General features: G+C 45.4%; 1 protein-coding gene across 1 annotated transcript in view; it reads left to right on the forward strand.

Annotated features, from left to right (window-relative positions):
* The window catches only part of PLBD1 (phospholipase B domain containing 1), a 54,171-nt gene continuing 41,049 nt past the window's right edge, over positions 1-13,122 (forward strand). Inside the window, exons 1-2 of the mRNA XM_025930087.2 lie at positions 1-752; positions 12,755-12,974. Of these exons, the coding sequence (XP_025785872.1) occupies positions 647-752; positions 12,755-12,974 (326 nt within the window). The 5' untranslated portion in view covers positions 1-646. The remainder of the gene's footprint in view (positions 753-12,754; positions 12,975-13,122) is intronic.

The following is a 13,122-nucleotide window of genomic DNA, read 5'->3' on the forward strand; positions in this document are numbered from 1 at the left end:
CTAGTTTCAGCCCCGTCTGAATCACATTCTAGTGGTGGCTCCAGCCAATGGAGAGAACGGCAAAGGAGCGAAAGTCCTGGGCTGCAGCAAATGGATCTAGGTTAAACAGCCGAGATGGAGGGGCACTGATCACTGAGGCATTAGGGGACCCGTGAAGACCACTGCAGAATGGCAAAGAAGCAGAGCTGCCTATAGGCAGGGGCATGCCTGTCACCATCGCCCAGGGTGCCTCATCCCAGCAGCTACAGACGAGTGGCCGAACCTGGCGACAGAGGCTAGCGGTGTTGATGTGAACTGGTTCGTTCAGACCTTGGGCCGCAAAACTGCCCGACGAGGGCAGGGAAAGTGGCACGTACCCTCTCCAGATCGCATAAGCGCAGCTGGGGAACTTGCCCAGCCCAGCCCACAGGGTGCTAAAGGGTCAGAAAGGACCCGCCTTTCCTAGACTGGGGCCCGGCGGGGCGAAGGTTGTTCCCAAGGCCACGTGAGGCTTCCTCGCCCCTAAAAGCCCCAAACAGGCAGGGCTAATGGAAGAGGGAAGTTAGGGACGCCCCAACCTCGGAGACGCTGCGCCGTGCAGCCGGCCCTAGAGCCGCTCTCACCACAGCTGCCTCGTCCAACCGGGGGAGGTCGCGGCCGCCGAGCGATGGCCCGCCGCAGCCGGGACGGGCGCCCCGGCCTGTCCGCGCCGCCGACCCCGCCGCTGCTGCCGCTGCTGCTGTTGGCCGCCGCGGTGTCGCCGAGCCTGGCAGGTGAGCCATGCGCGCCCCGGGGACCTGAGGCCCCGGGGAGGGGGAGTCCGGGGACAGGCGCCTGCGTGCCCCGCGCTGCGCCCGCCGCCGCTCCGTGCGCTCCCGCCCGCGCCCGCGCCCGGGCTCGGCCAAGTTGACTCCCAGCCGGTGTCCGGGTTCTGGGCGGACGCCGCGGGGCGGGAGGACGGGCCGGACCCGCTGCGGCCCGCCGCAGCTCCGGGATGGCCCCCGAGAAGGGCACGGGGTGTGCTTCTGCGAACTTAAGAAGTGTTGGCCAGAATTCTTGGCCAATAAATCAGTTCGCTCCTGCGCGACACTTGGCTTGCTGAGCCTTTCTCTACTGGTCCTAAAAAAACCAGTATAAATAAATATATTTATAATAAATATAATAAATATATATATAATAAATTAATAAATTAATAATAAAATATAAATAAAATATAATAAATAAATAATAAATAAAATATTTAAATATAAATATATTTATAAATAAAATGTATTTATTCACATCTTAGAGGTCTGATTCCGGACTGCCAGTTTTGCTTCTCAACTGCCAATGACTTTGGTTTAAAATAACCGCAACCTGGTATTGTCAGCTTGTTATGTGCCAGGCGATGTGCTAAAGGGCTTTTCCTATTAATGCTTACCACAACCCTAAATAGGATTTGTTATCCTCATTCTACAGAACGTTTGAAATTGAGAGAAATTCAGTAGTCTGGGTTAAGATACACAGCAAGTGAAGTCGTTGCTGAGTTGACAAATGGCATTTACTTAAATACAACCCCCTTTGTAAAACAGGTGTTATCCTTACAGATATTAACACCAATCTATACCCTTTGTGAAAAAAACAAAAACAAAACGAAACAAAAAAGCAAACAAGAACAAAAAAACTCCTGGATTTATCAGTTTTCTTCCCAATGGATAAGACCAAGATTAACCATAGACACTTGAAAGACTTCAACAGTAATATTAAGGGAGGATTAAGTTTATTTCATAAGCCCTTTTCTGTGCTGAACTTGTGCAAGAGTAGGGTGGAGTTCGGGAGAGCAAACCCCTTCCCAAATGAGTGTACTGATTCTTATTACACCACCTTCCATCGACAAGCAACCACAGTTACCAGATTTCAAGCTCTTTGCTTTCACAACTTGCCCACTTACCACTCTTAAATCTTTCCAGTCTTTTAAACTGCCTGGGCCTCTGAGATCAGCAGCCATGCACCCCCAGACCCCTGACTCCTGATTTACCTGCATTCTGTTCCTTGCCTGGGATATGGAGGTGGCGCTCATGCCACACTTTTAGCCCAGCTGCTCATTCAGACGTGCCTGGGACAGGCTAGAAAGTGCTCCAGAAACGGAAATGGCTTTTTGTGTCCAGAATGATGAGTGAAACCCTTTAACTTTTCTGTTCCTCTGGAGTTTTCGGGTTTGTTTATTTATTTATTTTTCCATTTATTTATTATTGAGAGACAGAGAAACACAGAGCGTGGTGAGCAGGGGAGGGTTAGAGAAAGGGGAAGACACAGAATCCGAGGCAGGCTCCACGCTCTGAGCTGTCAGCACAGAGCCCGACGCGGGGCTCGAACTCACAAACTGGGAGATCGTAACCTGAGCCAAAGTCGGTCGCCTAACCAACTGAGCCACCCAGGCACCCCTGGGTTGTTTTAAATGTTCATTAGATGGAGGGGACAGCCTGAGGAGTGAGGTAGAGATATTGTTTTTCTGAAGATGAGGCACTGTTTATTTAAGAAGTTATCACCTGACAAGAAACAGCTGCTTACACTGAGTTCTCCAAATAATCAGCTGACACCAGGCCAGTTTGGTCAGGAGTCAAGGCAAAGAGCGAGGAAGTTTCTTCGGCCAGTGATCCTGACAGCACTGTGCCTGGCAATCCGGAAAAGACTTCTTACCATGGTCTTGTGGAACAGCTGGTGATGCCCACACTGATTACTTAGAACAGACGTGATCTGGGGCGCCTGGGTGGCGCAGTCGGTTAAGCGTCCGACTTCAGCCAGGTCACGATCTCGCGGTCCGTGAGTTCGAGCCCCGCGTCAGGCTCTGGGCTGATGGCTCGGAGCCTGGAGCCTGTTTCCGATTCTGTGTCTCCCTCTCTCTGCCCCTCCCCCGTTCATGCTCTGTCTCTCTCTGTCCCAAAAATAAATAAACGTTGAAAAAAAAAATTTAAAAAAAAAAAAAAAAAAAAAAAAAAGAACAGACGTGATCTGTTTCCTTTGTTCCACCCATAGTAACCTGCTTTCCGGTGCAACTTTTCTGCTCTGTTTTACCCTTCTGCTAGACTGACAGCCTTTGCTACCTCTTGCTTGTCATGTTTTCTCTGAAGTGCCCTGCTCGGTACTCTGAATTTGACGAGTACCCAACAAACACTGAAGGGATTGCATTTTCATCTCCCTGGGATGATTTTGATAGCTACCAGTGTGCACCTATTAATCCAAAAGCATCCTTAATTTTTAAAGCTTACTTGGTAGCTTCATTCCTACAGAAACATTGGCAAACAATTGCACATTCATCCTTGCCTGTCTTTCAAACTGTTATAGACTTCAGCCATTTAATAGCATTGCCTTTATCCTTCCAGATTGAAAAGCCCCATATTTGTTTTTAGGAATGTCTTACATAATTTTTCTAAGTGGTGTGTAGAGTGAAGTCACATCACTAGGGAAAGAGATGAGTTGGTTGCCGAGAACTTTTAAGTTGGCATGTGCTTTGGTAAAACTGGTTCCAAATCTGGCCCCTGGACTTGCAGGGCTAGATTCTGGAAATGCATTCTCTCCCGAGCTCTAGAGCTGATCAGATACAAAGAAGCTGATTCACCCGAGTCTCTTCACCAAAATACCAATAATTAAGTTTGAGCAGATTGCCCCAGCCACTTTCTTATAATCAAATTACACCAGATAGATAATATCAGGGCTTCTCAGGCTGAAGGCCTGATTGATTTGCTCCCCAGTAAGACTGAGGCTTCCGTTGGCCTAGACAACGCTTGTCTGGCACAGCTGGCCCTTGACTCTGGGACACTGCCTCTTCCACACTTCCATGACTCACCGGTGCCCACCGGAGACCAACCCATTGCCTCTCTAGATGGGCTAATACCTTTATGTGTTGTGGGGGATTTGCCGTCTTGGGAGCTGTTCAGTCTCCTTAAGGTGCCTTGGTAGATCTTTGGTTGAGGCTATTCTTAGTTGATCCTTTAACTCTGAGGGCCTTCTTATTTCTAAATTCACTTGAGGTAGTTGCTCCATGTGTTCATTCTTTCTGTGGCAGTTCATTTTTGGAAGTGTAATATGAGAGAGGTAGCATGGAATTCTAGAAGCAGAAACCATGGAGCCAGACTGCCTGTGTTTCAGTCCTGGCTCCCATACTTACTGTGTGACCTTCAGCCAGTTATCTACTATCTCTGTACCTCAGTTTCCTCTTCTGTAACGTGGGTATTGTAGTGTCTGTGTCATAAGGTGGTTGTGGGAGACAGCGCCCCGAACCATGGGGGATGTATAACTGAGTGACCGTTACTATTGGCCATTGGAGTTTCCCTTCTCTGGAAAGTCATCATGGATCTTTTGATAAGACAACCAGGATTGCAGATGATAGTCTACGTGCTGTGAAGTAACAACTTGTTATAAAAGCAGGGTTTTTTTCCTTAATCATGGTCCAACGTTTCAGGGATTTGGAGTACACACCAGCATGTTAAGCAGGTGCTGCAGAAAAGTGAGCAGTGCCCTAGGTCTCTTTCCTGGGTTATAACTGATTGGTTGAAATCACCTTGATTTCTCTAAATGCAATTTTTTTTTATTTTTTTTTTAACGTTTATTTATTTTTGAGACAGAGAGAGACAGAGCATGAACGGGGGAGGGTCAGAGAGAGGGAGACACAGAATCCGAAACAGGCTCCAGGCTCCAAGCCGTCAGCACAGAGCCCGACGCGGGGCTCGAACCCACGGACTGCGAGATCATGACCCGAGCCGAAGTTGGCCGCCCAACCGACTGAGCCACCCAGGCACCCCTCTAAATGCAATTTTATTCATCATGATTTAATCCTGAATCAAGAATTTCCCAACTCTTTTTGGTCTTTCTGAGCCTCGCTAAATCTTCCTACAGCTCATCCCCATTGTCCTGGGGTTTCAGACTCCAAAGAAGTCAGTGTTCTTGGTAAACTTGAATATTGTCTTGTGCTCTCCCTCTATCAGTTTGTTTATAAAAATGTGTACAAGATAAGTTCCAGAACAACTTCTGGGGAAAGTGCCCATTCGCCTTTATTATTAAAATTAGTTTCCTGGTCCTTCTGGAAATGTGAATCTGACAGCAAAGATCAAAGTCTTTCTCCAGAAGAAAATGTAAGAGGATCCTCCTTCAAGTCTTTAAATCAAGGTAGAATATTTTTTAAAAACTTTTCATAATAGGTAAGCTATGAATCATGTAAACTCCAGCTTGGAACCATGTCTGACGTACAAAACAGAAATTTTTGTTTCCACACTCTTTTACACATTATTTTTACTTTGTCACCTGTTATCTTTTAGGGTTTTTTGGGGGGTGGAGGAAAGATTCTAAATTATAAAGCATTAACTATTAAGATAGCAAAAGAGGTAGCAGCACCAAAAATGGAATGAATCTCAAAGGATTTATTTTGTTCAATTTTTTAAGTTTTTAAAATGCATTTGTGCTTCATCTTTAAAAAAAAAAATGGAGTGAGTTCCAGTTGCTCCTACAACTTATATTTCACAATCACTTGAAGATTGAACTTTACCTAGCCTCCTGGGGCGCCTGGATGGCTCAGTTCGTTAAACACCCAACTCGTGATTTTGGCTCAGGTCATGACCTCACAATTTGTGAGGTTGACCCCCACATCAGGCTCTGTGTGGACAGTGTGGAGCCTGCTTGGGAGTCTCTCTCTCTCTCTCTCTCTCTCTCTCTCTGCCCCTCCACTGCTCTCTCTCTCTCTCAAAATAAATGGATAAAATTTTTTTTAAAGGATGTAGTTAGAAAATTTATTACTGTTATGTTGATTCTTTGTACTACTGCAAAACAGGAACTTAATGCAGTAAAAGATGAAACTAAGAGAGGTAGTGAAATTATGAGGAAACTTTAAAACTTGAAACTCATCCGCGCAAACAGCAGGTATCACGTTACAGTCTTCCAGGGGGAAATTGTGAAAGTCTCTTGATTCAAGGCTTGCTCCAAAATGTGTCAGTTAGCCTTGCAAATGCAGTGACAATCCCAGCACATGAGGTAGTGGCGAATTGTTCCAACCAGCATTTGCAAACCTAAGATACCAAAATTCGAATTCACCATTAGAATTAATATACAGACAATACCAGCCTGTCCCCTTCCCAGCTAGGGTGAAAGTGTGACCTTCCCAGCTGGTGTGAAAGTTCGGGATGTAGGCAGTCACATAATCAATAGAAAACTTTGATAGGCCCGATGGAGTCAATACAATGAAGTAACAGACGCCACCTCTGATACTCAAGGAGCTTATAATTCAAGTTTGTGAACCAAATTCACCCAAATACATGTAAACTAAAGAGTGTTCTAGATGAGGAGTGAGCTAAGAGTGCAGAATCAGAAAGGGGCCAAGTGGATAAGACTTTTAGCAAGAATTTTGATTTAAACTAGCAGTGAGGAATAGGTACGTTCCAAGGGAATGAAGGAAAGGGATCATTCCATATCCAGGCAAATGTCTCGGCATTTTTCTACATTAGCGTTTTGTGTCTTTGACTCTATTTTTTTAAATGTTTATTCACTTTTTTTGAGAGAGAGAGACATAGAGCTGGAGTGAGGGAAGGGCAGAGATAGAGCTCTGGAGACACAGAATCCGAAGCACGCTCCAGGCTCTGAGCTGTCAGCACAGAGTCCAACGCAGGGCTTGAACTCAGGAACTCAGGAGATCACGACCTGAGCCTGAGTGGGACGCTTAACTGACTGGGCCACCCAGGCACCCCTGACACTATTTTTTAAAAGAGATGTCCCTCTCTACTTACCTAATATATTGGGCACGTTATGCATTGCACCTCACACCTTCTCACTGCCCTTATTCGAGCTTCTGAAGCTGTAAAGTAAGGCACATCACCCTAGCCACGCTGTAGGGATTCCTTGCTTTCTACCTCAGAGCTTCTCTGGCGTGGTAACCACCTAGCACTGGAGCATCTGCAAACCATGGAAGAGGGATTTAACACCCCACAGGGCAGCCTTTGCCTAAAGCAGGATGGAGCAGGTGGATAAATGCTCTTCCTTCCATCCCTGGGATGGGGTCATCAGGGGTTTATCTACACCGCTGTTCGGGCCATCTCAAATCGCACCTTCGAATTAGCTTTTCCCTCCTTCCTGGCCTCACTTTCCCCATTCCCCATCCCCGTTCCCAGGGAGCACTTTCCCAAAATAGTTCTCCATCCAGCAAGAGTCCCAGGCTCTGATTTCCGCTGGGAGTGAGAGCTGAAACACTTACAATTTTGCTGCCTGGAGGTCGTTCATTCATGAATCAGTTATTTTCTTAGTGATTCTGATGAAGAGCCAAATCAAATCTAAAATCCAGATAGCAGTTTACTGAGCCCTTCCCAAGAAGGGAAGTGGGGAAGTATACTGCCAAGGTATGCCAAGAGATACTGAGAGATCATGGTCAGTGGACGTAAAGGAGAAAAACACTTTAAGGACCAGAGTCAACACTACTTAGCAAAACTCAATCTGAATAGCTTTAAGTTGCAATCTTAATTTTTAAACTATTTTCTCTTACCTATTTTGTATCCTTCCTCCCCTTTCTTCCTCCTTTTCTCTTCCTAACTTACTGAATATATTAGGTAAAATTTCATTGCTCTGGGTTGAAAACCACTTACTTTGTCATGAATGAAGTGCTCGGGAAATTAGGTTCCAAATATGGGAGAGGGCGACTTAAGCCACTTATGACTATTTTACAAATGCTAAGACAGTGTTCAGATTTTTTTTTCCAGCTGAAAACAACTCATAGAAAATATTAGAATACACAAGTCAATAAATTTAATGTGAGCGTTTGGGTTTTGATGTGCAGAGTAATATAAAAATGAGGTGACCTCTTCCATTTTTATCTTATAGAAGAAAAATGCTTTGTTTTTATAAAGTAACGCTCCCAGATATTTATCAAATGCGTTGGCTTTGAAGACGTTGCTGTTAAAAAGTTTTAAATCTCATTTCCCTGTTAACAACTCTGGGGAAAATATCAACACGTGTCACTTTCCCCTTGGGTGTCTGAACCATCCCAAACCCCTTCCCTGAGCTTGAAGACATAACGACTTGCTTTGACTAACTTCTGTGAATGGCCTGATAAACTTCACTTTCATTTTAAGAACGCATGCAATTAAACTAGACTCACCCAGAAACAGTCTTTTGCCAGGTGCAGCGCTCCCAGGGTATACGTTGGTAAGCGGGACCACTCTGTCTTCACAGAGTTGGTGTAAAGCTAGTTTGGGATTAAAAGTATAGTTTTCTACCTGTTTGCTACTGCTTATCCTTTTCACAACATCTGCCTCCCAACATGGAGATGTATAAAAAAAAAAAATAGAGGGGCGCCTGGCGGCTCGGTCATTTGGGCGTCCACATTTTGGTGTTAGCTCCCGTCATGATCTCAAAGTTCATGAGTTCCAGCCCCGCGTCAGGGTCTGTGCTGGCAGTATGGAGTGTGTTTGGGCTTCTCTCTCTCTCTCTCTGTCTCTCTCTGCCCCTCCTGCTCGCTCTCTCTCTCTCCCTCCTGCTCACTCGCTCTCTCTCCCTCTCTCAAAATAAATAAATAAATTTAAAATAAAATAAAAATTTTTTTAATTAAAAAAAATGGAAACGTGCAATAGCTTAAACTACTAAAGGATTTAATTGGGGCACCTGGGTGTCTCAGTCCATTGACTGTCTGACTCTTGATTTTGGCTCAGGTCATGATCCCAGGGTCGTGGTATCAAGCCCCGTGTCAGGCTCCACACTTGGCGTGGAACCTGCTTAAGATTCTCCCTCCTAATGTCTCCTTCTCCCCCTCTCCCCACCTCTCTCTCAAAAAAAATAAATAAAATAAAAAAATAAAATAAAATAAAATAAAAACTATTAAAGGATTTAAGAATATCAGAAAGTAGCACAGTGCCAGGAAAACCAGAAGGAGTTGATGCAAGGAGAAAACCTTGAGGCAGGGAAGACCTCATTTGGTGGGGGGAGTGTAAAACTTAGATGCTGGCTAGATTTTCAAGGCATGTGCTAAATCAGTCAGTGTGTTAGCAGTAAAATTTTTATCACCGAATTCTCTTAAGGGAAAAGGCTTCTTTCGAGCATGGAGGCGCACTAGTGTCAAAAACAAGCACAGATTTGCAGAAGTTCATTATTTGCGGTCAGGAAGTTACCGAGTGCCGGCAACAGTGAACACACAGCCCTTGAGTGCTCGGGAGAGGGAGCAAGCCAAGTTTATGTCCAGAGGGGCTGCTGGAATCGAAGGTGAAGTTAGGGAAGGCCGCGGCCAGTGTTCAGGGAGAAATGCTGAGGTTTCAGAGAAAGGGAACGAAGCTAAAAGCATGCCACGTGGGTGGAACAGAAAGGGAAGAGCCTGGCGAGGCTTGCTCACCTTGCTTCTTCCCTTTACACTTTCTGTTTCTGTCTCTGCCCCTGATGCAGCAGTTGTGAGGGGGCGGGGGGGCTGCTTTTATATAGTCAGCCTTGCTTTCTTCACTTTCCTACAAGACTCACTGGAGGTGAGGGTGGAAGAGAAGGTGTGAGGAAAGCTAGGGAAAGACTGAGGCCAAGGCACTGTGATCCAGAATCAATCTGGAAAACATATTTATTGCATTTGGTAGCAAAAGAAGAGAAGTTGCTATGGATGCTACCCACAGCTGTCACATTGCAGCCAATCGGCTTTATTAACAAGTAGACTCTTATTTGTCACCCAGAGTTTAACAAAGCACTATGAATCTACGTATGCTTAGTAATGTCATTATTTTCACTTGGCCAAATTTTTTTTTTCATTTGAGAGAGAGAGAGAGTACACACAGTGGAGAGGGACAGAGAGAGAGAGAGAGAGAGAGAGGGAAGGAGAGAGAGAGAGAGAATGAGAATCTTAAGCAGGTTCCACGCTCAGCTCAGAGCCAGACACGGGGCTCAATCCCACAACCCTGGGATCATGATCTGGACTCGAATCAAGGGTCAGACGCTCAACTGACTGAACCACCCAGATGCCCCAACCACTTAGCCATTTTTAAAGAAAGGCCACCAGGGGCACCTAGGTGGCTCAGCCAGTTGAGTGTCTGACTCTTGATTTCAGCTCAGGTCATGATCTTACAGTTCGTGGGTTTGAGGCCCAAGCAGGCTCTGCACTAACAGCACAGAGCTTGCTTGGGATTCCCTCTGCCTCTCTCTCTCTCTCTCTCTCTCTCTCTTGCCCCCTCTCAAATAAATAAATTGAAAGAAAGAAAGAAAGAAAGAAAGAAAGAAAGAAAGAAAGAAAGAAAGAAAGAAAGCCCACCATTATGGTCATGACTTCACTCAGAAGTAAAATGACTTTCCTGCTAAGAATCATTCTTCAAGGGTCATTATTAGCATTAGCTTCTAAGTCTGACCAAGTCCCAGCCAATCACCCAGCCCCCTTGGAACAAGTTGCTATGATACTCTAGTTTTAAGATTATACTTTCAGCACTCATATGATAGACAATCTTTGCATCAACACAATAAATCGATAAAATGTTGAGTCCATTTCTAATGTTGACAACAAAAAACGTTTATAAACATTTAATCTGAACTTTCTAGTATCTTAACCACTAAAAACACAGTATGTCCAAAACTAAACTCATATTCCCTCCCTCCCCATCTGCTCCCTCTCTGAGTCAATGATACAACATCCATCCACTGGGTCTCAGTCTGGGACCCGAGAGTCATTCCGGCTTCTTCCTACCTCTTTGAAGACCTGAATATGAAGTTGGTCTTTCACCTGAGCAGCTGTGCCATAGTTTCTTAGGCCAAGAAACAAATGCATCACGTACCATTTCCTTTCTACATTTCTTTTCTCTTTTTCCTTTTCTTCCTCCGTCTCCTTTCCTTTCACAAATACTGAGTATCTGCCATAGGCTGAGCAATATACTAGTGCTGAGTCTTTGGCCTCGAGGAGTTCATAGGCTAGAAGCAGCTGAAGACATGTGAGTTACAGTGCAATGTGATAGGCCCAAAGAAGATGCACCTACGAGCAAGTTACATGGAGCTTGTAGAGCAAGCGAGCCTCCATGAAGTGGGTGCTACTTCCTGCATCCTAAGTAGCAATTTTGAGATTGCTGTGTGGTTAACAAGGCAGGAACTCTCGGCAGAGGAAACAGCATATGCAAAGTGAGAGGTGTTGGACCAGCTAATGGCAGGTTGGACAGTGGTACATAATGGCTTCCAGATCACCAAGTGCGTGGGGTAGTGGATGAAGATGCATAGGTAGGCAGAAACCAGATCATGAAGGCCAAGAGTATAAGCTGAAGAACTTTATTTATAGGAAATGGAAGTCACTGAAGATTTTTGGTAGGCAAGTAAACAAATCAGGTTTGCATTTTAGGAAAGTCACTCTGGCAGAGTATGAAGAACGAATTACAGGTCAGAGGGACCTTCAAAAAGGCCTTTTGTATGGTTAAGGCTAGTTGTCATACCTGAAGTAACATGGAAAGGTAGAGCTGCAGAGGAAGAGACTGGAGGAAGAGATGCTTAGGAGGCTTTGATTCAACATGAGTTTGCAGAAGAGAGAGGAGGCCTGGATGGGCGTGGGTCTCAGGTGGAACGATCACAGAGATAGAAAGCAGAAGGTGGAGGATGGGTGAGAGAGAAAATGAATTCTGTTTTGGATATTTGGAATTTCTTTTGTTTATGGAATCATCCAGCTAATGTTATCAAGTGTGCGTTGGGCGTATAAGATAAAGAAAAACCCAGGGGGAGGATGAGGGTAAAAGCAGGCAGAAGAGGAGGAGACTCAGGAGATTCATGCTGTCCCAGATTCAGGGGAGGAAAGAGTTTTAAGAATAAGTGATCACCAGCGTCAAAGGCTTTTGGCAGTTCACGCGACATTAAGATTCAAGGATATCATCGGTGACCCAAACCAGAGCACTGTCGGTAGCTTGATGGGGATGAATACCAGTCTGCAGCAGGCTGAAGGGAAGAAGTTGAGGAAGTGGTGTGTGAGCATGTGCCTCTTTCTAAGGGGTGAGGTCTGGAAATGGGCCAGTCATATTCATAGCTCTCTCACCACCCTTGGCATAGCCCCTGACCCAGCACGCCCTAGAATATATTTGGAATAATTTCACGAAGGGAGTGAGAGATTCTGGCGATGGCCAGATCTGGTCCCAGGCTCCAAAGAGATCTTCTGTGATTGGTTTTCCCTTAGGTATGAGACAATGGAGCATGTCAGTCCACTTCAGTGGGAGGAGCCATTGCAGGAAGAGAGCTTTAGGGTATAGGAGCAGGAAGACACATGATGGAACCAAGTTCCCAAAAAAAGTGAGAGGGGTCAATCCATAGCATGGGTAGATGGATGGAGGTGAACCAGTAGGGGGAGATGGCTACAGGACGTGTCAGGATAAATTCACAAAAATATCAAGAACTTGAGAGGCAATAGTTTATATTATTTCCCACAAAATAGGAATCTAATGTCATGTGTGAAGAATTAGGCAAAAGAGAGACAATAAGGAGCCTGAGAATATGGATGCTTTGATACAACGGCTGAGGGGATCAAAGGAGCCCCGGCCCTGGCCTTGCCCAGAATCCCATCTCTAAGGATGAAACATTGAGACCCACCTCTGTGATGCTCTGATTACTTCCCACCACCTTTGACCTAGTTCTCCATGTTCTGAGCTCATCCCCCTTCATCAGGCTCTGGTTTTTCCCCACTTGTAACAAGGGCAAACTACAGTGGCAGGTGTCCCGATTCTAATACAACGGGATTCCTTAAAAGCAACTATGTTGGAATCGTTGGTTACCTGGGAAAAAGTGTATCGGCAAATCAGTTAATGGCATCCTGTTATTATCGCCTTTTCTTTTCTTCCAGGAGTCCACTATGCAACTGTGTACTGGATGCCTGCTGAAAAGACAGTACAAGTCAAAAACGTACTGGACAGGAATGGGGACGCCTATGGCTTTTACAATGACTCTGTGAAAACCACAGGCTGGGGCGTCCTGGAAATCAGAGCGGGGTATGGTTCTCAGGCCCTGAGCAATGAGATCATCATGTTTGTGGCTGGCTTTTTGGAGGGTTACCTCACTGCCCCGTAAGTACTCCGGTCATGATGAAGAACTACCAGGCAACTTCTGTCCCTTTCTTTGTCCACCAATGCTTCTTGTCTTCCTGACATTGAACATTAGAACTGGAAAGTAGCTGAGGTCCTCCTCAGCGGATAGAAACATGATCAGAGTTAC

This window comes from Puma concolor, chromosome B4 (assembly GCF_028749965.1).
Source record: "Puma concolor isolate L17-30 chromosome B4, mPumCon1.1.hap2, whole genome shotgun sequence".
In the NCBI taxonomy this organism is placed as follows: domain Eukaryota; kingdom Metazoa; phylum Chordata; class Mammalia; order Carnivora; family Felidae; genus Puma; species Puma concolor.